General features: G+C 32.6%; 3 protein-coding genes and 1 long non-coding RNA gene across 4 annotated transcripts; 2 read left to right on the top strand and 2 right to left on the bottom strand.

The window, feature by feature from the left end:
- Positions 1–832: 832 nt before the first annotated feature.
- Positions 833–3,966, bottom strand: LOC107904462 (uncharacterized). Its single transcript, XM_016830848.2, has 7 exons — positions 3,681–3,966; positions 3,438–3,504; positions 3,289–3,350; positions 3,116–3,205; positions 2,871–3,010; positions 1,375–1,429; positions 833–1,260 (listed from the first exon to the last, which is right to left on the bottom strand). The coding sequence occupies exons 2-7, from the start codon at positions 3,502–3,504 to the stop codon at positions 1,084–1,086; spliced, it is 591 nt and encodes a 196-aa protein (XP_016686337.1). The 5' UTR covers positions 3,681–3,966; the 3' UTR covers positions 833–1,083.
- Positions 3,967–5,809: 1,843 nt separating this feature from the next.
- Positions 5,810–16,301, top strand: LOC107904463 (mitochondrial inner membrane protein OXA1). Its single transcript, XM_041103878.1, has 18 exons — positions 5,810–6,638; positions 7,096–7,186; positions 7,831–7,878; positions 8,047–8,105; positions 8,386–8,461; positions 8,543–8,674; positions 8,773–8,880; positions 9,242–9,296; positions 9,373–9,650; positions 12,159–12,378; positions 14,250–14,297; positions 14,431–14,546; positions 14,649–14,707; positions 14,976–15,051; positions 15,131–15,262; positions 15,362–15,469; positions 15,578–15,632; positions 15,733–16,301. The coding sequence occupies exons 1-18, from the start codon at positions 6,163–6,165 to the stop codon at positions 16,005–16,007; spliced, it is 2,412 nt and encodes an 803-aa protein (XP_040959812.1). The 5' UTR covers positions 5,810–6,162; the 3' UTR covers positions 16,008–16,301.
- Positions 10,798–12,879, bottom strand: LOC107904464 (uncharacterized). Its single transcript, XR_001686237.2, has 2 exons — positions 12,150–12,879; positions 10,798–11,443 (listed from the first exon to the last, which is right to left on the bottom strand). It is a non-coding gene; the product is annotated as an uncharacterized lncRNA (long non-coding RNA).
- A 1,902-nt stretch (positions 16,302–18,203) lies between the features above and the next one.
- LOC107904465 (long chain acyl-CoA synthetase 4) lies at positions 18,204–24,974 on the top strand. Its single transcript, XM_016830849.2, has 19 exons — positions 18,204–18,483; positions 19,118–19,181; positions 19,293–19,382; positions 19,463–19,519; positions 19,631–19,679; positions 19,899–19,975; positions 20,226–20,265; positions 20,367–20,461; positions 20,937–21,104; positions 21,258–21,368; positions 21,448–21,535; positions 21,933–21,999; positions 22,398–22,473; positions 22,593–22,710; positions 22,824–23,069; positions 23,158–23,297; positions 23,521–23,703; positions 23,827–23,946; positions 24,670–24,974. Exons 1-19 carry the CDS (start codon positions 18,329–18,331, stop codon positions 24,715–24,717), a joined length of 1,992 nt encoding a protein of 663 aa, XP_016686338.2. The 5' UTR covers positions 18,204–18,328; the 3' UTR covers positions 24,718–24,974.
- Positions 24,975–26,968: the final 1,994 nt, after the last annotated feature.

The raw sequence follows: 26,968 nt of genomic DNA, 5'->3' as shown, positions 1-26,968 counted from the left end.
TCACAGGAAGGCAGAGACTGAGAGGAGAACAGGGCGGCAATGGGCGGCATTAAGGGTAGTTGAAGGAGCAGGGTGTGTAGGTGTACTTTTAGCCTTTTCAGTTTTTGGTATGGGCCTTTTGGCCTTTTGGGATTGTTTAGTGTTAGCTAAACGAGCCTATGTGAACAGCCTGCTGGATGCTACAAGCCCACAACACGAATCAGCCTTAAATCACTATTCACTAATCCAAACAATATTGTGGAATAAAAGTTTTTATGAGTAAAGTCGGATTAAGTTTGAAATCGAGCTTATGTATGGTTTTATTATTGTACATAATTACTTAAAACACATCTCGAATGAAAATATATTCTACATTTAAAGTAAATTTATTCATATTTGTAAATAATTAATTCAATAATATTTACATAAACTCATATTATATTTTTTAGTTTTTTAAAAATATATATTATTTTTTAATATCTAATAATTATAAATATGCATTTCTTTTATTATCATTATATTCTTTTTATTTTATTTTAGTGAATTTATAAATATAAACAACTTTAAAACATATTTCTAATATTTACTTTAGTATCATGATTTAGATATTAAAGTATATATGCATTTTTTAAAATAAATACTAAATTTAAACACAGTTATTAGCATAAATGATAGATGAAAGCCCAACACATATTTGACTTAATATTTTTATCAAAATACTTTCAGATTTTGCATAAAACCCTCGTTCAAAGCCTGCTATTGAAACAGAATAAAACTTCAGGAATATCGATTATATTTTGAACTGAAAATGACTGGGATTACTGAACCTTTGCGCACTACAAGCTCAATAATATAGGTTAAAAATTTAACTGAATTAACAAAATGAACAACCCTATTTGTATCGATTCTCAAGGGGTACAGTCCACGAGCCAATAGAAAACGAAGGAAAATCACTATACAACTGAACTGTCACTTTCACACGTAAAATGCTCGCATAAGCGTTTATTTTGATGGCGAAAGTAAGAAAAACAAGAATCTATCATGCCCAAAAAAGACGAGTCAGCTTGTCCAGCAGCAGAGGGAATACTTCGTCTCACAACACCATCAATTGCCAAATCGGCCTCTTCTCCATGGCATTCTTTGTCGACTGCTGCCGTTACGTTGTGCAGGACCATTCATTCGCTCTTTTTTCATATTGGCAAACAACGAATCCAGTGTATGAGGCCTTTGCTTTGCAACAACATTCCCTCCTTGTTGCTGTTGCGGCTGGTGCTGGCGTGGCTACAAAGATAAAAATTGCCAATTGACATCAATACAGAATTACTTGTGTAACATGCGATTCATTCAAATGCTTTGAATCATGAAAATGCGACTTCCATTGAGATAGAAGAATACCTTTGCTGCAAAACCTCCATTCTTAGCCCTCCTCTGAACAGGTGGTACTCCAGTCCTAAACCAAGAAAATGAAAACCATGAATGGATATCTGAAACAGTAAAAAACAATAAGAGAGCAGGTCCAACAAGAGAACAGCTTTCACCCAACAAGTCCAGCAACCAGAATCAATACGGTGAAACTTGAGGAGCTTTTCATCAGAGGAAGAATGCAATTATTTCCAACAAGCAATAAAATAAGACAAATCAAACCATCTGCTTGCAAGTACTCATCAAATTTCCGGTAAGCTCAATCTGGGAATGCTGCGCTACCAATAAAAACACAGAAAACCCTCCAATGCAATAGCGGAACTGGGGGAAGTCACAAGGGTAGATTTCCCAGAATGTCAGACAAACAGTAAACTTCCATTTGAGTAACCTCCAAACCCCAACTTGTGAAGAAGATTCAACACTCGCAAATGCCATGAAAGATTGCATAATAGATGTCAATTTACATCCGAATAACTAGATAAAAACAACCAAGTCCCTTTCAAAATTCCTCCCAATCCATTATTATTCCTGCTTCACTTCTACCTAGAGAATTTCAAGATGGCACCAGAGGCAGCAAACTGTTATCTTTGCCAAAAAGTATGCGTTTCAAGTCATGTATTACTGTGACCATCAATCCAAGGTTCTCAAACATAGCTAAAACCCAGTCACAAAATAGGCAATTAAGTGGCATCCTAGAAATGATTGGAAGAATGAAGAATCAATGCTAGACTCAGAAAAAATGGCTCATTCGATTAAACCATAGCCTCTGACAGGTTAAAACTAGTTGTGAAAATTGATGGATAAGCAACCTCCAAATGACTAAAGTTGTTAGTCAAAGAATCTTAAGTGGCCAAAGCTAATTGATGAAGAAAATCAAAATCAGGGCAATGACCAAGCAGATGGAGCTACAGCACACATAAGCATGTAAACAAACTACCAAATTGACATTTCAAAAAGTTTGTCCAATCACATAACAATGTCATTCCACGGAATGCATGTATACAGCTCTTGTGCGATTGCAATTATCAAATTAGTAATGTTACTTCTCTAGATCCACCTGCTTCAAACATGATAAACACATTTAACACTTGCTACTCCATGCTTCAATATCCATCCCATATGGCAGAAAAACAATTCCACAATCAGCACCACTTAATCTGATTAACGAACATTGCACATCATGGAAATAAAGAACTAAAAGTATACTATTTTGCGTAGGGTGCACAAAAACCCTAAACTTTCAAGATAACACCAAGTTAGGCCACTTCTCCGCAAGAAAAGTAATAAAAAATATAGGGAGTTCCACATAACATGCAACTTGAATTAAGTTAACCAGGACCACTTTCCAGAGGTCATCAATATTGTAGAAGATCCATTATTTACCTGCAATGATTCAATGATAAAAATCAGCTATTAGAATCATAGCTTCTAGCATAGAGCATCAATATGAGCTATTAGAATCCATTTACCTAGGTTTGTTCAAATTAGCCACCCTGACACCATTTACATTCTTAATTCGAACTGGGGCAACTGCAGCCCTGCGTGCAGCCTCAGCTGCCAAAGGAAATTGATTCCCCGGGATGTTTGATCTTCTTTGAGCTAGAAATCCCTGATTATCATACACAGAGTAGAAAGCAAATATACATAGTTAAAGGCAATGTCTGCAACAAAAATGTATTGCGAATTTTTTATCAACAGCAGTAAAAATCCACACCTGTCTGACAGAGGACCGCGAATCCATATACTGTTGAACCTTCAAAGCCTTTGCTTTAGCAGCATTATTAAAAGGTTTCTGACCTTTATTCTGATGGTAAAAAATAGAAAATATTAGAATATCACCTCAATATTAGAAACAATATTTTTTCCCTTGAGGAAGAAATTTCTTACCAGTACCCTTCGCTGCTTCTTGGTTTTATTTGAACTAGTTTTTGACATTTTAATGATATCATCTAAATCCAAAGAAAAAAACAAAAAATTAGAAAACCGTTTCTCGTCAAAAGAACAACTTAACAATGCGCAAACAGCTAATAGCTCACCCAATGTCATGTCCATCTTCTTTTCTGTCAGAGCAATTGCTTCACTTGTAAGCGGTTTAGCTGCCATCTGACATATTTTAAAAATTAAAAAAAAAATCAGTTCAATCGTAAGAGATAGGAAAAATAGGGTCAGCAAATTAAGTAATTCTAAAATCAAAACTAATACACAGTAAGGATATCGATTTGCAGATTATATAAGACGGATTCGAGAAAAGGGATAAAAGATTTAAAATCGAAACTTACCGATTCCGATGATTTGATGAATTTTGATGAGAAAAGCGCAAATAATTAAAGATTTGGGTGAAGATGTGGCTAGGGTTAGGGTTTTCAATGTTGTTTCTTCGGACAAGGGAAATAAAAGGGGGGAAAATATTGCAAAATTGCGATGATTTGGGTGCCAAGGCTGCGAACAACAAAACGATTAAACCTTCGTGGGTGAAAAGAAACTGATATTTATATAAGACCGTGGGAAAGGCGGATTTTAAGTTTCTATCAATTATACAATAATTAGATTTCAAATCTCATAATTATTACGTCACGGAAGTTTTGATACTTATATAAGACCGTGGGAAAGGCGGATTTTAAGTTTCTATCAATTGTACAATAATTAGATTTCAAATCCGCCTTTAATTTGGGATCATAATTATTACGTCACGGAAATTTTGTGGGTAATTACTAAATTAGGGAATATTCCGCGTACAGCTCAGCATTAGATGGTGTTAGTTATTTAACAAATACGATCTGCCACGTCGGATTAATTGATATCTTTGTTATTTTATTTCTAATGTCCTCAATTAGTCCATAAATTTAAAATCTTAAAGTTTTAATAACATATCTATGTACGTATTCAGTAGATTTGTCGAAAGGTTAAGTGATTTGCCTGGCTAGATAAGCTTGATTCTACTTAAGTCGAGTTTGGACAATAATTTTTATATTTTAGGCTAATCTAATCCGACACGAATTCAAATTAAATAATAATAATATATATAATATCAAATATAATGAATTTTTAAATATCTTCCTATTTTTAATAGTAATATGGACTTATTGAATAGGTTGGATTAGCCTGACCATGGGCCTAAACATGAAAAATATTTTGGAACTGACCTGAGATAACTCTAGTCGGCGGTTTTAGCCTCTTAATTAAATGAATAATTTGCTTTTTAAGTTCTTCTCCAAAATTAAATGATCCAATCTAGGTTTTTTTTTTCTTTCTAACTTTTGATTAAATGGAACATTTTATTATTCTAGCTCTTTTGAATAATTAATAATTTGAATTCGGTCTCTTTAATACAAAATGTTTAACTTTGGCCTCCTCGAATTTTATAATCTTATTTCGATTTGTCTAAACAAATTTTTAGCTTTATCCCTGATACCAATCAATATTTTCCACCGGTTTAATATCATTTTGAGTGTTAAATGTCAATTAAGATCTAACATGAAACATAGTTAACACATATGGATCCAAGTTTAATTGCATGTACAGTTATGATGATTGTTTTGTTTAATAAGTTATATTCGAGTTATTCATGTAAAAAGATATAAATGTGCTTAACATATGATATACGTATTTTAAGTATATTTCATGTCAAATATGAACTAACATTTGATATCTAAATTGGTGGTTAAACTTAAGAAAAAATCTAAGTGATACAAAAATGATATTTTAAGAGCTTAAGTAAAACATTTTGAAGTTTGTCACAAATATAAATTTTGAATCGTGAAGACATCTAAAGTAACTAATTTGTTTTTATAAAAATAAAGTATAAACCCAAAAATAGTATTATTAAAAATGTAAAAATTGAAATTGATTAATAAAACAAATGTTAAAATATGCCCTATGTTATTGTATATTCTTAAATTTAGAATCTAGTCCATGTATTTTTATTTTTAAGAAATTAGTTTCTCTATTTTTCAGATTTAAAAAATTATATCAAGTTGTTAACATTGTTAAAATTATAATGTTAAATTAAGGTTTACTATAATGTTTTTAGTTAAATGGCCCCTAAGTGAGTAAATTTTTTTATTTCAAAGTATCACATCAAAAGATTTAACAAAAAAAAAGATATATCAATTGGATCTGAATTTTGAAATTTGAAAAAACAGAGGCTAAAGTTTTTGAAATAAAAATATAAAGGCTAAATTCTAAAATTTTAAAGAGTTCAAGGACTTATGGCAGATTTTAACCTAAAATAAAATACAGTTAAATGGGTTGAAATGTTAGTTCTACAACAACAATTCCAAAGATGTTAAAAAGGCCGGCAGATTTCCCATTATCTATTGGGCTAAGTTCCTTTGTAAGAAAACTAATCCATTAGGCTTTACGATCGTCAATGGTGGCCCAATCTTTCTACAGAAAAAGGAGGGATATACCACCCGAAAGGTACGCGGGAGGAAGAACAAAAAGCCTGGGAATTAAACCTTGTTCTGTTCGATGAGCAGCTTCTTCGTTTAAGCACCTGAGGAAACCTTTTCTCTTCTCAACACAAGATTTAACATGGTGGTCATCTGATTCTTACTTTCATTTAATTTTTTTTTCACTCTGTTTGAAATTCCCGGATTTTGCCTCGTAAATCTTACTCTATTGCCACTTCCAAGTGATTGTTTGTGTTGATCGGTAAATAACTGAATCTCGATGCGTTTATCTTGCTCTTCTTATGTTTTAATTTTGATTATTTTGACTTTATTCGCATTTCGTTGGAGGGATTTTTAGTTATTCGAATCAATGGCGTTTAGGTGTAGTATTTGCAATAGAGTAACCATAATGGCTAGACGATATCAACCATTGTTTGCCTACGTTCTCCATGAAGATGACCGTAAAATTCAACCTTCGAATGAGTTCCAATCTCATCAAAAACCTGGTGATTTTGTTCAACAAAGATATTTTGGAACTGGGTTTAGTAATTCATCCTCAGGGTTTGGTGTGTTGTTCCAAGATAGAAAATGCTCCCAATTAGCTTTTCTTCCTAGCTCTGGCATGTCCTTTTATCGGCTTATGTCGACTACGGGTAGCGATAAGCCAGATAAGTTTGAGCTCATCGGTGATGTTGCGGATGTTCTTAAGGATACTGCTGTTGAAGCAGTGGCTTCGCAAGCTCCTGCCGTGAATGAGGTTGCCATTGCTGCTGCTGACTGTTGGTTACCTGTTGCTAGCTTGCAGTATGTTATTGATGCCATTCATTCTTTTACTGGCTTGAACTGGTAAGTTGCTGCCTTCTCTTATTTTATATTGTCTCAATTGTGCAAATGTATGAAGAATGGATGGTGTGTCCGACGGTAGTGATTTCAGCAAAGAATATTGTATAGGAAACTAATGCAAAATTGATAAATCTCAATCTGGCTTCAAAACCGATGCTTCAATCTAAATATAAGCTATAATTCAAATGTTGACAGAAACACAGCATAAACTATCAAGGGTGTAAATATAATAATTCCTGTCCATGCAACATTGGTTAAAACTTGCATGCATGATGCATATAACTTTAACTAGAGTTAATCTTTAAGTTTCTAGTCAAAACAATTCATCATTGATTTCTTATATGTGGTTGAATTCAATTTATTGTTGCAAATTGCAGCACGATGACAAATAAATCCTGATGTGAGCCCGTATCTTATGCAATATGTACTATTCTTCTTGGTGGTGTATTATTTGTTTCAGGTGGGCCTCGATAGCAGTGGCAACACTTTTGATTCGAGGAGCTACTCTTCCGCTTCTGATAAATCAACTTAAAGCTACTACGAAAATGATTGTGTGTAATTTTACTTGTTTTTGTTTCATTTTTCTGCCCTCACTCTCCTTTTTCTCTGGTGTGCTCTTTCGTGTATCCATTGCCAATTTTATTTGTAGCACTCATGTCTATATGCAAGACATTGTTTTTATGTTTCCTTGTAATTTTTGAAGAATTAAGCATATCCTTTGTTTATGCTAATATGTATCCACAATTCAATAATCTGTAAAATACTGGATAATTTGATAATCCCATTTATGTTCTAGTCTAGGAATAATATTACGAAAATTTGGATGGTGTGGAGTCTTTTCTTTCAACCTTGTTGTTTAATAGTGCATTGAAAAGAAAGAACTGAGACTCATCATCTTATTCTTCTAGTACCTTTTTATCTAATAGTTCCATTACTTAATATGCCTCGGCTTGTCATGTACATTTTTGTTTAAAAAAAGGTTAAAGTGTGCCTAGCATGAAGTCAACAATTATCTGTTGACTAGTTTCCAGTTATGATGTAGACATGGACGAAGAAGAGGAACTTATGCATGTTTTCTTTTAGATATTCATACACCTTGTAAGCTACTTCAGTTTTGCAACTTAGAGACTGCTCTCTTTTTCTTGTAGGTTGATTAACAAAAAAGAAACTATTTGAATTTGCGTTAATCCTGCAGTTAATGAGGCCACGCCTGGAGGAAATCAGGGAACGGATGGCAAGCAAGGTTTGGTGCCAGTTTCTTCTGTGTTCGTGTTTTTATTTGAGCCACTTAATCTCTGCTTTTATCCACGATTGTGCATACTCTTGGAACAAATTATGAATCCGTGGATGTTTTTGTTTCCTTTATGATAGTGAGAATAAAAATTTAACAATTCTACCTATTTTTCTGTAGGATGGGGATTCCCCGTCGATGGTTGAAGGTCAAAATGAAATGAAAAAGCTTTTCAAGGAGTAAGCAACTTCTCCATTTCAACAAGCAAATATGCCTGTTCAAAGTACTTTTTATAATAAATTGCTTTCCCTTTGGTTCCATGATTGAAACCCACTAACATTAGTTAATTGGCTTTCCATAGTATAACCTCTTAACTCTCTGAAGAACCCTGATTTGTAATTCCAATCTAGTATTTTGTGATACCAATCTAGGTTCCGGTTGATCAAGCATGTCCTTTTTATAGTAGTTCGATTTAATGTCTATTTAACTGTTTTTATGAGACAATTTCATCGTTCACAGATATGGCGTGACACCATTTACACCACTGAAAGGGCTTTTTATTCAGGGGCCCATCTTTATCAGCTTTTACTTAGCTGTAAGACAAATGTTTTTGTATTATCCTTCTGTAAAGGATTACTGGGTTTTGTCTTAGAATTGAATGTAGTTTTTACTCCAGATTACAATGATGGCTGAGAAAATGCCATCATTTAAATGCGGCGGAGCATATTGGTTTACAGATCTCACTACTCCAGATAGTTTATACCTCTTTCCAGTTTTGACAGCACTGACATTTTTTATAACCGTAGAGGCAAGTGTACTTTTTTTCTCGATGATATTAAATTATGGAACAATGTTACACCATACATTTTTCTATTTTTTAATTGGATTTACTTAATATGTCTGCAGGGTAACATGCAAGAAGGTATGGAAGGGAACCCTGCTGCTGCAACTATGAAAAATGTTTCTAGGGTCCTTGCTGTTTTGACAGTTCCATTTACCATGAATTTCCCAAAGGTATTGTCAAAAACAATATTAAGATTCTTCTTACTCAAATAGGTCATCTTGGCTTTATATAACAGTTTCCCTTAACAAGCTGGTGCCGTGGTGCACCCTTTTTAGCTAGTATGTGCAAATAGTGCCTTTTCTGAGCTTTTCTTATTTCAACTATAGGTACAGAAAATTTCAAGTCCAATGCCATATTTTTATTAAGTACGACATAAAGAGATTTAATATTTTCCACCAAAGAATAGTAGGAAATAATTATCATGACTCGTGGAGCTTTGTGTGGATATTAAAGTTTTTCCATAAACAAATGATGGTGTGTCCATATATGTCTACATGTTGATGATAATTTTCATCTAAATTTATTCTACAGGCCATATTTTGTTATTGGATTACATCAAATTTGTTTTCCCTCTCTTATGGACTAGGTGAGTCCTTGAATTTCTTGTACCATGAAACAGGACTTATTATTTCTCAAGAATTTTAGGTATGTCCATATATCAGTCACCTCGAAACCTTTATCCCTTGCAGTGCTTAAGGCTCCCCGGGTTAAGAAGGCTTTAGGCATTCCTGAAATACCTGATCAACCAGCAGCTACTGCATCACGACCTTCTATCGATCTGTATTCAGCTCTCAAACAAACTCTCCAACAAGCAAGAACAGCAGCAGAAGAATCTGCTTCCGTATCTGCTGCACCAACAAAAGTATTGAACCGAAGCACACCTTCTTCGGCTGTCAATCAGCGGATTAAACATTTAGGGCACGTTTGGTTCGCTGTATTGGATTAGAGGCGTATTGGATTAGAGGTGTATTGGGATTAGAGGTGTATTGGATTAGAGGTGTAATAGCTAATCCACTGTTTGGTTGAATGTAATGGAATAGAGGCGTAATAGTAATCTTGTGTTTGGTTGAATGGAATAGAGGTGTAATAGCATAATGGAAAAAACTAAAATGACTAGAATACCCTTAGCATAAATTTGTTTTGGTAAATGATTATTGTTATTGTTATTTAAATTATAATAAGATTATTATTATCAATAATAAATAATTTAATCATATTTAAACATAATTATTATTAAATATATATTAATTAAAATATATAATTTAATAAAATTCTTAATAATTAATATTCTTATATTAATTTACTGAAATCATAATATATGATACTGTAAAATATAAATTAACATAATTATTATTAAATATATTTTAATTAAAATATATAATTTAATAAAATTCTTAATAATTAATATTCTTATATTAATTTACTGAAATCATAATATATGATACTGTAAAATATAAATTAACATAATTATTATTAAATATATTTTAATTAAAATATATAATTTAATGAAATTCTTAATAATTAATATTCTTATATTAATTTACTGAAATCATAATATATGATACTGTAAAATATAAATTAACATAATTATTATTAAATATATTTTAATTAAACTATATAATTTAATAAAATTCTTAATAATTAATATTCTTATATTAATTTACTGAAATCATAATATATGATACTGTAAATGATAAATTTTAATAAAAGTAATATTTGAAGTAAAATGTAATAAATGAAATGTAACATAATAGGTTAAATATTAAATTTTCAGCTTATAATAAATACATAAATATTTTATCTTGATTTAAACAAAATGAACAAAAATCATTAAAAATGTCAAATTACTAAGGAAACATTAAATTATCTAAAAAATAGATGATATTGAAATTACCTCACTTGAAAGTAATGCTTAAAATCCAATGTTGAAATCTATTTCGCATTACCGAATAGAAGAAGTGCAGGGGGTTGGTTAATTATTAAATTGGATGGGAAGATCTTGACTCAACCATCAAAACAAAACCATAAATTCATAATTATACTTGCAACAAATATATTTTAAAAAGAATGTAAAATGAACAACAAAATTACCACATAATATCCATTATGTTTGCATTGCAACTAAATCACGTCAACAACCACAATTTAAATCCAATTAATCTTAGACACTACATTTGATTTATCCATATGTATCATACTCTACAAGCATACCTTTCTTCCTGCTGTCCTACCTAATTAAAATTTTCAACAATCTCAGAAACCCACCTTCCCTTGCCAAAATCCAGGTCTGAGGTCTCCTTCAGCACCCATATCTGCTGAGCTTTTCAATTGAAAATGTCACCCTTTCAAGCACCATCACCCACCAATTCACTCTCCAAGCTTGTAGCATCCCGGTACTGCACATGATTAACAATGAAATCCAAGCCCAGCTGTTTAAGTAGTTTCAGTCACTTTGTTTCTTGTCTAGTGCAACCAGGACTCATGCTTGCAAAATCATCTCTGTTACCGTCTAAGGATTCTTGAAACTTGGATTTCACCTTGGCACTTATAGCACACAAAATGTTAGATGTGTTTATACTCCCAATTTACTAATTTAGCCATCTTAGTACGGTTCTCGCTTCCTCAAACAAATATCATCAGGCGATAGCTCATTTTCTTCATCATGCTTCAGAGTTTCACGGTTACCACTGAAGAGTCCGGTAGACAATGTAGGGGATAGAGGTGCATGCTCACCTGCAATTATTTAAATAACATAACATTCCAATAGAGAGATTGAAGTATTTAACCCCAAGACAGAAGATATACAGTACGAGGCTGTCCTAAATTTGGAGAAGCTTAAATAGGTAAGCTGCAGAAACTGCTTCAGTATTCCATAAGAGTTTAGAAGAGTTTCCTTAGTTTATCTTTAATTTCTTTTTCGGGCACAGTAAATGAGTTTTACTTCTGAACTCAGTCCAGCCGAACTTCAGTTTACGGGCTAGAGGGAGAACTTCAGCATTATTCGACGATTTAAAACGAAAAAGAGACAACCGAGAAAGATGGTTGATGGTGACAACTAACCCGGTTGTGTAGCCATAGCCCATATCTCCTGAACAGAAGTGATAGGGCTCTCTTGTTTTATATATTCTTCCAATTTTTTTATTGAAGAAGATAACCCACTGTTATATTTCAACTCATACTTCATCAGAGTTCAAAAGATCACACCAATTTTATACAGCTTTTCACTACCACTCTCATTCGATTATACATATTTGCACCAATATAAACTTATAAAATTAAATTAAATAGTTGGGACCCTAACTTCCATGCAAGAAAACATTCATAAAACTAAAGCATAGATTCCTTTGTTACACTAATTACAGAGAGAAAAAGAGAGTTAGAAAAGAAAAGAAAAGAAAAAAGAGAGTTGAAGCGTATTACAGTGATTCCATTCCTTTACCTTTCACAGTTGCAGAAATCTGGAGACCCACCAACTGAGAGCAATCGGAGTGACAGAGAGAACAAGAAAAAAAAAGTCGACTGGTTGAGAAGGGAATCGAAAGAGTGGCAGAGAGAAAAAGAAAAGGAGGGAGCAAATTGGCAGAAAAGAGGCGTAATGGAGTGGGAGCAGAGAAACAAAGGAAGGAAATCGGATGAAGGAACAGAAGAGAAAAAGGGATCGGGGGAGGGTAAATCAGGGAGGTGATTCTGAATCGGTAGCCAATCTGGGCAAAATGGGGGAATAGAAATCGGTGGTTTTCACCGATTAGGAAGGTAACGGATTAGGTGCGTTTTACTAATACACCAAACCAAACGATGTAATACACCCGGATTAGGTGGGGCCCACCGATTAGGGGTGTATTGGCTTTGCCAATACACCAAACCAAACATGCTCTTAGAGAAACAAGTAAAGGGAAAGAAGAAGAACAAGAAGAGGTGAGAAATCTTTCGTCCCGGAAGTCGAAAATCATGGTTATAATAATGATTAACATATATTACAGTTTGGCATCATATCTATTCTTTTTAGGCTCCATTGTTTGGGGCCATAGGAACCAAATGACAGTGACAGTGACAGTGACAGTGAGTGTTTTTTCTTCTTTTATCTAATACAGGAGTTAAAATTTCCTTTCCCCATAAATTTCCTTTTCAAAATAAAAACAAGTAAATCACATATCGGAACGCTTAGGTCGATCTAAGGTGGGTTCCCCAATCATTTGAGGTCTCTTTCTCCATCTTTTCTCTTTTTAAGCCTATATTATTCAAATTTGGATGTGTCCGATACATGAATATAATTAACACGATTTATTTAATTTTTTCATATATTTAGAGAATCGCATCTTTGTAATGAAAACAAGCGTACCGGACATGAAGTTCACATAGTTTAATGAATACTTTGAATAAGTGCTGGAAATGAAGTACAGATAGTTTAATGAATACATGTAAGGCCATTGAATGCATGTAGGTTTACAACCAAGTACTTAAACGTCATTTTCTTCTCTGCCAAATCATCTTCAACTTCAATGGTATATTTATGTATAAGCAAAACAATGTTGATTAGCTTTCATTAAAACTTTCATTATCCAAATCGAGGTACCTAATTAATCAATTTAATGACTGTTCATTCTGTTGGGACGGTTTGAGAAAGATCATTTTTAATTTAAGTTGGTCTAAATTATTTTTCTTTTTCGGGTAAAAAAATTGTTTTTTTATGAACAATCTAATTAACATTTTAATAATAGACTTATATTTAATTTTAACTATAAAATATAAATAGTAGGTAAAAATATTTTGTTAAATTAAGGTTCCTTATAATGTAATTGCTTTTAATTACATGGCTCCTAAGTGAGCAAATTTTTATTTTAAAATATCACATTAATAAATTAAAAAAAAATCAGTGATACCAGTTGGATCTGACTTTTGAGATTTGAAAAATTAGAGACTAGAATTTTTGAAAAAAAGTATAAAGGATAAATTCTAACCTAAAATAAAATACAGTTAAACGGCTTAAAATTGTGGTTCTACAACAACAATTCCAAAGATGTTAAAAGGCCGGCAGATTTCCCATTATCTATTGGGTTAAGTTCCTTTTACGAAACAAATCCATTAGCCTTTATGATCGTCAATGGCGGCCCATTCTTCCTACAGCAAAAGGAGGGATATACGATACCACGCAAAAGGTACGCGGGAGGAAGAACGAAAACCATGGGAATTAAACCTTGTTCTGTTCGATGGATGGCTTCTTCGTTTAAGCACCTGAGGAAACCTTTTCTCTTCTCAACACGAGATTTAACACGGTGATCATTTGATTCTTACTTTCATTTTTTTCTTTTTACTCTGTTTGAAATTCCCGGATTTTGGTTCATAAATCTTACTCTGCCACTTCTAAGTGATTGTTTGTGTTGATCGGTAAATAACTGAATCTCGATGTCTTTATCTTGCTTTTATTATGTTTTAATTTTGATTATTCTGACTTTATTCTCATTTCGTTGGAGGGTTTTTAGTTATTCGAATCAATGGCGTTTAGGCGTAGTCTTTGCAATAGAGTAACCATAATGGCTAGAAGATATCAACCATCGTTTGCCTACGTTCTCCATGAAGAGGAACATATGTATGTTTTTTTTTTTTTTAGATTTTCGTACGCCTTGTAAGCGACTTCAGTTTTGCAACTTACAGACTGCTCTCTTTTTCTCGTAGGTTGATTAACAAAAAAGAAACTAATTTAATTTGTGTTAATCCTGCAGGCAACGAAGCCACGCCTGGAGGAAATGTGGAAGTGGTTGGCAAGCAAGGTTTGGTGCCACTTTCTTCTGTGTTCATGTTTTTTTTTTTGAACCGCTTAATCTCTTCTTTTATCCAGGTTTGTGCATACTCTTGGAGCAAGTTATCAATCCATGGATGTTTTTGTTTCTTTTATGATAGTAGGAATAAAAATTTAACAAATCTACCTATTTTTCTGTAGGATGTGAATTCCCTGTCGGTGGTTGAAGTTCAAAATGAAATTAAAAAGCTTTTCAAGGAGTAAGCAACTTTTCCATTTCGACTAGCAAATATGCCTGTTCAAAGTACTTTTCGTAATAAATTGCGTACCCTTTGGTTCCATGATTGAAACCCACTAACATTAGTTAATTGGCTTTCTCTTAACTATCTGAAGAATCCTGGTTTGTAATTCCAGTCTAGTATTTTGTGACACCAATCTAGTTTCCGGTTGATCAAGCATGTACTTGATATAGTTGTTCGATTAAATGTCTATTTAACTGTTTTTATGAGACAATTTCATCGTTCACAGATTTGGCTCGACACTATTTACACCACTGATTGGGGTCTTTATTCGGTGGTCCATCTTTATCAGCTCTTACTTAGCTGTAAGACAAATGTTTTTGTATTATCCTTCTGTAAAGGATTACTGGGTTTTGTCTTAATTGAATGTAGTTTGTACTCCAGATTACAACAATGGCTAAGAAAATGCCATCATTTAAATGTTGTGGAGCATATTGGTTAACGGATCTCACTACTCCAGATAGTTTATACGTCTTTCCAATTTTGACAGCACTGAAATTTTTGATAACCGTAGAGGTAAGTCTACTTCTTTTTCTCGATGATATTAAATTATGGAACAATGTTACAGTATACATTATTCTATTTTTTAATCGGATTTACTTAATATGTCTGCAGTGTAACATGCAAGATGGTATGGAAGGGAAACCCGCTGCTGCAACTAAGAAAATTGTGTCTAGTGTCCTTGCTGTTTTGACAGTTCCATTTACCATGAATTTCCCAAAGGTATTGTCAAAACAATATTAAGATTCTTCTTACTCAATTTGGTCATTTATATAACGGTGTGTTCATATGTTTACATGATGATAATTTTCATCTAAATTTATTCTACAGGCCATTTTTTGTTATTGGATTACATCAAATTTGTTTTCCATCTCTTATGGACTAGGTGAGTCCTTGAGTTTCCTGTACCACGAGACAGGACTTGTTTTCTCTCGAGATTTTGAGTATGTCTATATATCATTCACCTTAAACTTTATCCCTTGCAGTGCTTAAGGCTCCCGGGGTGAAGAAGGCTTTAGGCATTCCTAAAATACCTGATCAACCAGCGGCTACTGCACGACGACCTTCTATCAATCTGTATTCAGTTCTCAAAAAAACTCTCCAACAAGCAAGGACAGCAGCAGAAGAAGAATCTGCCTCAGTATCTGCTGCACCAACAAAAGTATCGAACCGAAGCACACCTTCTTCTTCGGCTATCAATCAACGGATTAAACATTTAGAGAAACAAGTAAAGGGAAAGAATAATAACAAGAAGAGGTGACCCGGAAGTCGAAAATCACCCGTTATAAATCTTGTTAGGCTCCATTGTTTGGGGCCATAGGAACCAAGTGACAGAGTTTTTTTTCTTCTTTTATCTAATTCAGGATCCTTTTCCCATGATTTTCCTTTTCAAATAAAAACAAGTAAATCACATATAGGAAGGCGTAGGTCGAGTTAAGGTCGTTTCCCTGAATCACATGAGGTCTCTCTCCAATTTTTTTTAGCCTATGTTTCTCAAATTTGGGTATGTCCAATACAAGAATATAATTAACACGATTTCTTTAAATTTTTCATATATTTGGAGAATACTGATATCCACGCATATAATGAAAGCAAGTGCGCCGGACATGAAGTACACATTGTTTAATGAATACATTGAATAAGTGCTGGAATTGAAGTACAGATGGTGTAATAAATACATGGAAGGCCATTGAATGCAGGTAGGTTCCAACCAAGTACTTAAAGGTCATTTTCTTCTCTGCCAAATCATCTTCCACTTGCATTATCCAAATCGAGATACCTAATTAATCAATTTAATGACTGTTCATTTGAGTTGGGACCGTTTGAGCAAGATAATTTTTAATTTAAGTTGGTCTAAATTATTTTTTTTCTCGGGTAAAAAAAATTAGTTTTTTTATTAACAATCTAATTAACATTTTAATAATAAACTTATATTTAAATATAACTAGGTAAAAATATTTTTGTTATCTTATTATTTTTAAATAATAATTAATTTTTTTAAATTTGATTCAAATGAGTTTATATAATATATATATCAAAATTGTTCAAATTGCAACTCGAGTTAACTCAATCTATTATTAAAATGCATCTGTTATGATGGGATGTTAAGTAAACTAATTTTTCTTTAATAATAATACTTAACAAAACTTAATGTCAGTTCTTTGAGGCTCTTAAAAAGTTTGTGTAAATTCTTTCTTCTCCTTCTCTTAGAAACAAAACGATAAAGTAGTACCATCATAAGGGAAGTAACAGAGCTTAACGGTAGAGTGATTACTTTGTAATAAAACGATAACGTAAGTGACTAAACGTAAAATTTTAAACATAAATAACTAAAATATTATCTGAGACAAACAAAAGTGACTATTTTTATAGTTCACCTGTAATTTTTCTTTTAAACGGTACCCATAATAATTTTTTAATATACTAATATTCTCACTTAATAAAATCTTAAAAAGCTCATTTAATCTATATTTGATATATAAAAATAAAAACACAACAGTATCAAATTTAATCTTACTAACTAAACACAAAAGTTTTGTGGGAAAAAATAATAATGAACACAAATGTTTTATCGATTCATCAAGTGACTAATATTGTTTTTATTAGATTTAATTATAAAATATAAAGATATTAATATACTAAACTTTTTCTTAAAAAAAAAAAAAACAGCATTTGGGTTGGACCTGGGGTAGTCTATACTCAGTTTCTGGTAAAATTCCAAAAATTTCTGGTTGCGGTCTTGACATTTTTTCATGAAAAAGAACATAGGTTAAAAATGGAAAAAATCCTTGAATTAATTCTGAAAAACCATTTTACTAATTTTAAATACTTTTAAAATTATTTCTATGTTAATATTTATTTATATAATTTAAATTAAATATATGAATAATTATTTGGTATGAAAAATTTTTATTTGACAATATTTCTTGTTTATTTATTTTTTAATTTTAAATTTTAATTACAACTTAAGGGCACGTGACAAAATTTTAACCTCATGAAGTTATCTTTCTATCATTAGACTCTCGTGTTTTGTCTAGTGGTTAAGAATTGTTCACCCATAAGATCCATCAAAATTTTTAAAATTAGATTAATAGTGAAACCGGTTAGATCATTGGTTTAATTAACAAATCATATATAAAAATATTAAAAATCTGATTGGACCATCCAATTTAACCAGTTTTTTTTCCCACTTCAACCAATCCATATTAGTTTTTGGTCAATCGGTTCAAAATCAACTTATTCTTAATTAAATTAATCCAAGCAACCGATCCAATTCAAAAACGTTAACACCTATCTGAATTAGTTACTTCGAGGGAGCAAATGAGTAGGCTTTTGTTGGAGGGACCAAATAAATTTTCTAAATATATATTATTAATAAAATATTTTATTATAAACTTATTTTAAAAATGAAAGCCTTAACAAAATAAACAAAACCCGTCATTTTTCATCTTGCTGATTACCGAAGGCACCTATCTTTTCTTTTGGCATTATATATTTATACGTGATATAATCAATTAAAAAAGAGAGAATATATAAAAGAAAGTAGTTACGTGGTTTCAGATACTAACCATTGTGATCAAAATGGCTGAGGAGAAGAATTATATAATAAAGGTAGAGGAAGGGAAGGCCGCCACCGATGAAAGACCGTCGATCGGCCCCGTTTATCGCAGTTGTTTTGCCGAGAATGGTTTCCCTGCTCCGATTCCTGGAATGGAGAGTTGTTGGGACATTTTCCGGTTAGAATTTAGCTTCTTTTTTTGTCTCTTTCTTTTTTGTTTTAATAATCTTTTGCATGGTTGATATTGCTAAGAAAATAAGGAAACTAATTTACTGTTTATTTTTCCTTTGTTTGATTTCATCTGGCTTTGGAATTTTGCTTATTTCGAATTTTCAGTGTTGTTATCTTTTTGAAATAATGTAGATCTTTTAATTTGTTTGCCTGTGCATTTAAATTTCACTCTCTGTTTGGCGATGGATGCAAGAAACATTACATTTTACGGATCATGAGATTTCATTATTTTACCGAAATGCATAATGTTTGAAAATTTGGATTTAAAATACTCGGATGGATCAAGATAACGAGATTTCCAGGCTTCTAGTTGAATGATCGATGGCTTTCATTCAACTCATTGTAGAACTGCAAAACTAAAATTTATATTATGGATAGTAGTAATTATTTCGATTTTGGTTGCTCGCTGTTTATGTGATGTGGAGATCAGAACTTTCTGCTAATTTAGAACTTAGCTTATGATCCATGTATGATTGAACTTGTTAACTAACTAATACAGCTCGTATTTTTTATGCTACCAAAAAAAAGTGATATTCTGGTACTTTTGTCACTATGATTCATACTTCATCTTCTCCTTGCAGAATGTCAGTTGAGAAATATCCTAACCACCATATGCTCGGTCACCGGCAGATTGTGGATGGGAAAGTATGTTGTCAGCCATCCACTGCTGATTTATTTTTTATTTAAATTTTTTTGCTTTTACTGCCGACCTTGGCTTTTAGTTCGTGTATCTAAATTTATAGGCTTCCACTGCAGGCTGGAAAATATGTGTGGCAAACTTACAAACAAGTTTATGACATTGTAATGAAAGTAGGAAATTCCATTCGGAGTTGTGGTGTTGAGGAGGTAATGCACTAAGTTTTTTTGTTATTCTAAAAGTTTATGTGTATTTTTACAAATTTCATGGTTTTTATTTTTGTTTACAGGGAGGAAAGTGTGGTATATATGGTGCCAATTGCCCAGAGTGGATAATGACCATGGAGGTATTGTTATTCTGAAATGTCTTTGTCTGACTTAGTTTCTCCTGAGCATACTCTTCGCTAACTAAAAGCTTGTCGTCCAAAAAGTTTACTGATGCATCAACATTGATGCAGGCCTGCAATGCTCATGGACTCTCTTGTGTTCCTTTATATGACACTTTAGGTATTTCTTCTTGAGGACCTACAAAAGTATGCTTTATATTTTGTTAAATCAGTACTTTCTGCAAACAACAAGCTCATGTGTGTTATCTAAACTTCCTCTTTTTTGAACCTGGTTTAGCATGTTATTTGTAACATCTTTAAAGTCTTTTAATGATGAGTGTATCTCAATGCCACTGCATACTGCTAATGATTGTTTGATCCTTTGTCATATATATTATAGGTGCTGGTGCTGTGGAGTTTATCATATGCCATGCGGAAGTTTCAATTGCTTTTGTAGAGGAAAAGAAGATTGCTGAAGTAAGCATAGTTACATATATCTATATTTGGAACCCTAGGATTGTTATGGGATGTGGGAATATTGGGAGAAAATATTTTTTATTTCTCGGTATAGAATATAAATAAGATATCTGTTTACTGAATGGATTTCTAGTTCTTTACTTTCAGCATTTGCTTCTGTATATGCTTTTCTCAGTTTTCTTAGGTGCTCATCTCAGAATTTATAGGTACATGGTTTTTTCTCATGTAAGGTTTCTCTTTGCCCTTTCAGCTGTTTAAAACATTTCCAAACTCAACAAAATACTTGAGAAGTAAGTCATTTGTTTATTTACTTTTGGTGGAGGGGGTGGATGGGATACTGTTATTAAATTGTGTTAGAAATAATTTATGTGCATATACATTTGCAATGCAGCAATTATTAGCTTTGGGAAGGTAACACCTGAGCAGAAGGCAGAAGCTGAGAAGCAGGGTTTGGCAATATTTACTTGGGAAGAATTTTTGCAACTGGTAGGCTACTTTCTTTGTTATCTCCTCTTGAATCATCAGTAAATAATTTTACACTGCTGAGTTAAGTGTCTTTTTTAGTTATGAGATCAGAGAAAGGCAGATATAGCTGTAGAAGAAAAGCTTTCTGACATTGCATTGCAAATCTCTCGTATAAGCCAAGGCTCCTTGTAATTTTCTTGCGTGGTCCTGTTTCTTATGTCCTGGATTTCTGGAAACAATTTTCCATACATAACTTGTAGACTAGCAAAATTGATGAATACTTGATAATTTTAGCATCTTGATTTTATATGTGAGTTGGCATTTTCTATGTATTCATTCTGGTTTAGGATGCTGAAGGAATTTTCCAGTACTGTTATTGTAGATATTATTTGATAACCATGGCTCATGCATGTTGAATAAATGTTTAATTGGATCATAATTTAACACTTAGATTACCACTGATTCTGATATAAGTTCTGATGTCTGTTTCTTGCAGGGAGAAAATAAACAATATGATCTTCCTATAAAGAAGAAAACTGATATCTGCACGATAATGTATACTAGTGGAACAACTGGTGATCCCAAGGGAGTATTGATTACAAATGAAAGTATCATTACTCTTTTAGCAGCGGTGGATTGTCTGCTAGGACGTGTAAATGAAGAGGTTATCTTTTCGTTTAATTTCCTGATTCCTAGACAAACAGTTTCACCAGTCACTTTGACCTGTCTGTTCTTTTTTTCCACACTAAAATGAGTATGATTTTTCTCTTTTTTTCTTTTCCTCTCTAATTTGGTTGTTTCTTGTGCAATTTTACAGTTGACTATGAATGATGTTTATATTTCTTATCTTCCTCTTGCACATATCTTTGACCGGGTGATTGAGGAGTTATTTATTTCTCACGGTGCCTCAATAGGATTCTGGCGTGGGGTGAGCCTGTATTTTTTATACTGTTTCAACTAGTAAGAGTTAATTCCAATTGGTAATTACTTATTTGTCACATCTTCAGGACGTGAAACTATTACTTGAAGATATTGGGGAGCTAAAGCCAAGTGTCTTCTGCGCTGTTCCTCGTGTGCTGGATAGAATCTATTCAGGTAAACTTTCTTATGTTCCCGATTGTAGTGCAGAGATTGACTTCCAGCATTCTTTCTAAACACGTATAAAGATATTGAATAAGATTGTATAATCTGGTTAGGCAATTTCATTTTGGTTTGTTTATGAAGGTTACAATAAACAATCTGGAACAAGTACTTGAAAACTCGTCTTAATTGATTTATTTTTGAAACTCTCATAGTTAATTTCTTTCAAAATTATTTTTTCTATGCCTCTTGTATATAATTTAGCAAGCAAAATGAACTTGATTGATTCTCTTTAATTTTAAAGCGCACACACAAACACATGTATGCAACTTTCTTCTTTTTTTCAAGCAGACTCATTCAATGCATTATCACTATCAGCTCTGAAACTCTCATAATTTTTGTATCTTGTTAGGTTTACAACAAAAGATTTCTGAGGGAGGCTTATTGAAAAAGACCTTGTTTAATGTGGCATATTCATTGTAAGTTACTTTTCAGTTTGCTTCTGTGAAGCAATTCATGGTATCTGCTGGCTGCTAGTAAGTGATGGAAAGAGGGTTAAACAAGTAATTAGTTTCACCACCACAGACTCGCTGGAATTAAGAACAAAGAATATTTGCTTCTATACAATATGGCCATCTTTTTTCGTAGTTAGACAAAACTAGATTTATCTCAATCCTTTTGGGCATTAAACATTATCATGAGCTTTTGCATTAGTTGATATTCATTTGCAGTATGTCCTTTCATTTCTTGTTACTATGTTTAGCCAATTTTGATTAGTGTTTGTTCACTTAGGTTTTAATTATTTCTGTTGAATCCAGTTTATTTCCCATATTTCTGCATTGCTGTCTGGTTCTGACATCTATGATAACCTCTACAGCAAATTCTACAACATGAGAAATGGCTCCAAACATGCAGAGGCATCTCCATTTTCCGACAGAATTGTATTCAGTCAGGTGACGGAAGTCTTACTCGTTAAAAAGAATACGATCAAGGCTCCTTACGTATATTGGTTGAAAGCCAACAGAAATCCTGTCGACTACTTTGATCTCATTCATATTCATAATTTTGTCAGGTAAAAGAAAGATTGGGAGGGAATTTGAGGATTATTCTCTCTGGAGCAGCACCTCTTTCTTCTCACGTGGAAGAGTTCCTACGAGTAGTGGCATGTTGTCATGTGATGCAAGGATATGGTATACTGTCCTTGAAATTAGCCTCTTTACATCTGATAATTCCTTCTTTACTGATTGTGTGCAGACTTGCTACAACATAAACGCTTATCTATTTTATATTAATCCGAATGTAGGTTTGACAGAGACTTGTGCTGGAACTTTTGTTTCATTACCACATGAGTTGTCAATGCTTGGTACTGTGGGGCCTCCAGTACCAAATGTGGATGTACGCCTAGAATCTGTTCCTGAAATGGGATATGATGCCCTTGCAAGCACACCACGAGGTGAAATTTGTCTCAAGGGAACAACATTGTTCTCAGGGTACTTCAAACGTGAAGACCTCACCAAGGAGGTCATGATTGATGGGTGGTTTCACACAGGTTGCTGATACTTATCTCTTTTGAAGTTGAGGTTCTCCGTATCATTAGCTTATCTCCAATTTAAGGACCTTTCATCTTTGTGCATTAGGGGATATTGGTGAGTGGCAACCAAATGGAAGTATGAAAGTTATTGATCGAAAGAAGAACATCTTTAAGCTTTCACAAGGTGAATATGTTGCTGTCGAGAACCTGGAGAATGTTTATGGTTGTGTTTCTGATATTGAATCGGTATGCCTTTTTGCCCATCTCAATACATCAGTATGCACTGTTTGTTGTTGTTCCTATGTAAGAGTGTAGGCATAAACTGAACCAGTAACTAAATGTTGAAAAACTGGCATTGAACACAACGGCAGGCAATTGAACATTCTTTTTCGGATGTCAATCCTATGATTGTAGTCCTTCATTAGCTCTATGTTTCAACTCTTTTATATCACATCTTTGTCAATTTCAGATATGGGTTTATGGGAACAGCTTTGAGTCCTACCTTGTTGCGGTTGTTAACCCAAATAAGCAAGCACTTGAACGCTGGGCTGCTGACAATGGTGTAAGTGGTGACTTTGAAACCATCTGTAAAGATCCAAAGGCCAAAGAGTACATACTTGGAGAGCTTACAAGGACTGGCAAAGAGAAACAGGTTTGTCATTTGATGGTTTCTCCGATTTCATGAAATATGAGTTCACTACTGTTACAAGTAATTACATTTCTTTATACTAGATAGGAAAGGAAAATCGGAAATTAAACTTATATCCTTATGCAGCTGAAAGGTTTTGAATTTATAAAAGCTGTCCATCTCGACCATGTACCGTTTGACATGGACCGCGACCTTCTCACCCCAACATTTAAGAAGAAAAGGCCTCAATTGCTCAAGTATTATCAGGTACCTTCATTTTTTGCTCGCACTTCTTTTCTAGATTGGACGATATGAAAACATGACATAAACACAACGCATTTTGGTACATTTATTGTACTCATATTTAGGATCATGACACATAATAATTTGTATTGAATTTATACTCTCACGGTTTACACGAAAAGAACATGAGCTAAGGGATGTATACACGAATTAAACATTCATTTTTTGCTCGGGTTTCTTTTCTAGATTTGACGATATGAAAACATGACATAAACACAACGCATTTTGGTACATTTATTGTACTCATATTTAGGATCTTGACACAATAATTTGTATTGAATTTATACTCTCACGGTTTACACGAAAAGAACAGGAGCTAAGGGATGTATACACGAATTAAACATTCATTTTTTGCTCGGGTTTCTTTTCTAGATTTGACGATCTGAAAACATGACATAAACACAACACATTTAGTACATTTATTGTACTCGTATTTAGGATTTTGACGCATAATAATTTGTATTGAATTTATATTTACACGGTTTACATGAAAAGGACATGAGCTAAGGCAAGTATACACGAATTAAACATCTCTCTAATGTGTGCGTGCACGCATGTGCATACATGTACAAGCTGCGCTGCTCTGACCCTTCGATTTTCCTCAAGTATCTGACATTCACCGTCGAGTTTGGGTAACATGATGCACAACTATGTGCCCAATAACTGATCAGAGTTCTTTGGATGCAGAGTGTGATCGACGACATGTACAAGAGCATAAACAAGCCAAATGCTTGACCGAACGGGGATCCTAAAGCGGGTTGTTCTACGATTCTGCTCTTTTCGTTTAGTTTGGACAGTAAAATACAAACTTCTTTGAAGGTAACATTTTTAGAGAATTGTTTTTATATCATTATTAGAATTTTGAAAATAAGTAAACAATAAGGGGATAGTTTTATGAGGAGAATGTAACATTAGTAGTTGGTCAAAGTCTAAATTCTAAATTGGTTTCAATTTTTAAAACTTCTTAATTGAATTAAAAAATATTAATATTATATCAATTAGATTTACATATTTCGAGTAAGAATTTAATAGCTAAGCTGATAATTAAATTAACAAAAGGATTTGATTGATATGATATATATATTGAAGATTTAATTATATATATTTAAAATTTTAGGGTTTAATTTAAATTTTAGAAAATAACTTGTGAACATGTCATTATTTAGTTTTTGAATTATATTCATTTTCCTATTTTGTTCATATATTTTTTGTTCCTTACTTTAATATTTAAACTATCATTTTTGTTTTAGTATATCTTTTAAGTAAAAAAGTTGTCAATAAAAATATAAGACGTGATGCGTTTTTATAATTTGAAAAAAAAAGCCAAATCAAGCCTTAAAGCTTTTTTATTTAAAAATAATAAATATTTTTAAATAACATGTATATATATATGAGAATTTGAAGGGTATGCCTATTCTAATATATATACCCCAATAAACCCATGCCAAATTACTAAAAATTGAGATTGGCCAATAAGAAGAAACCTTAAGAACTTAAGTTTTAATTGAGTTTTAATTGAGATGGGAACATCATAATTCACAGCCATTATATTTGAAAAAAAGTGAATAAAAAAATTGTTAAGTCTATCTAAATGATCAATGTCTTTAAAGTGGCCCAGCTAGGCTCGGCGGTGGACGTAGCCTACACGTATATAAGTCAACTAAATATTAAGTTTAATGCCAAGTAGAAAACTAAAAGTCAACCTATTTCAGTAGATAAAGAAGAGAAGTCAAGTAACCAAATTATTCAAACCGGCCTGGTCCATCGTTCATATTATAAAATTCTTAAAATAAACAAATGTTCAAATAGTTTTCGTGGAAGACCCATACCGAGACAGCTCATTGAACTGTTGAAGTGAATTAGGGAGGACCTTGATTTGACATGGTTATATCTCTCATGTTTCAAACCATTTCTAACGCTATGTTTGACCCTGTTCTGCCTCACGCCTATGGAACTTCCTAGGCTGGCAATTATAGAATTTAATACAACTTTTTTTTCTCTTAATTATATGTATGTTGAGAGAAGGATGTAAAATTTACACTTCTTACTCATTTTTTAGAAAGATATATGATCGCTTTATAGTAATTTGTTTGCTACATTATAATTCTTTTGAGCAATTAAAAAATTAATATACGTTAAAAATTCACATGAAATACTAATTCTAAAAACAAAATCGCTCAAATAACTATTTTCTTATCAATAGGTGATACTCAAGGAAGGCGCTAAGGAAGCTGCGGGCTAAGGCTCTCTTGGAAAGACCTATTAGTAAATGGTAAAATTATATTTTGAATTTTTCAAAAATACTAAAAATTCAATTTAGTATTTCAAAGAGTATAAAGATATAAACTAAGGCAATAATAAAAATATTAGTTCTCATAAAAATATATTAAAAAAAATTAACTTCGCTCTAGATACCCAAAAATAAAGGAACTTCCCAACCATTATAAATTATCCCCAGAATAACACCAATAATGAATCTAAAAACAAAAAACAAGTAGATTAAATAAAATAATTATATTTCATTATTAAAACCTTTTAAAAATTAAAATTCAAACTTAAACCATTTGGAATAAAACTTTTAGGTTTAACCCAATAAGTTATATTTTCATTTGCTAAAAGAAAATCATGACTTCACCCTGACTATCATGGTAAACACAACACTCTCTCACCCTCCTTTTTGGACCTCTCTTATCATGTTCATGCCTTTGGCTAATTTAGGTATCAAATAAACTTGGAAAATCTGACGCTGACATCCTTTGGTTTTTCTTTCTTCCTTGTAAGTCCTTAAAACTACCAGCATTCACAAAGACCTTAACAGAATTCATAGACATTAACATTTGTTGAACTGATATTATCTTTTAAAAGAAACAATTAGTAAACCAATCAACTCAATTCGGGATTCATTAATGCAATCTTTTTGGTGATTAATTTAATAAAGGCACTAAAAGCAATTATCAAAAAGAGTTGACAAAAGGGAAAAAGTAAA

The sequence above is a fragment of the Gossypium hirsutum genome, chromosome D11 (assembly GCF_007990345.1).
Source record: "Gossypium hirsutum isolate 1008001.06 chromosome D11, Gossypium_hirsutum_v2.1, whole genome shotgun sequence".
Classification (NCBI taxonomy): domain Eukaryota; kingdom Viridiplantae; phylum Streptophyta; class Magnoliopsida; order Malvales; family Malvaceae; genus Gossypium; species Gossypium hirsutum.
This window is presented reverse-complemented; position numbering and strand designations above follow the sequence as displayed.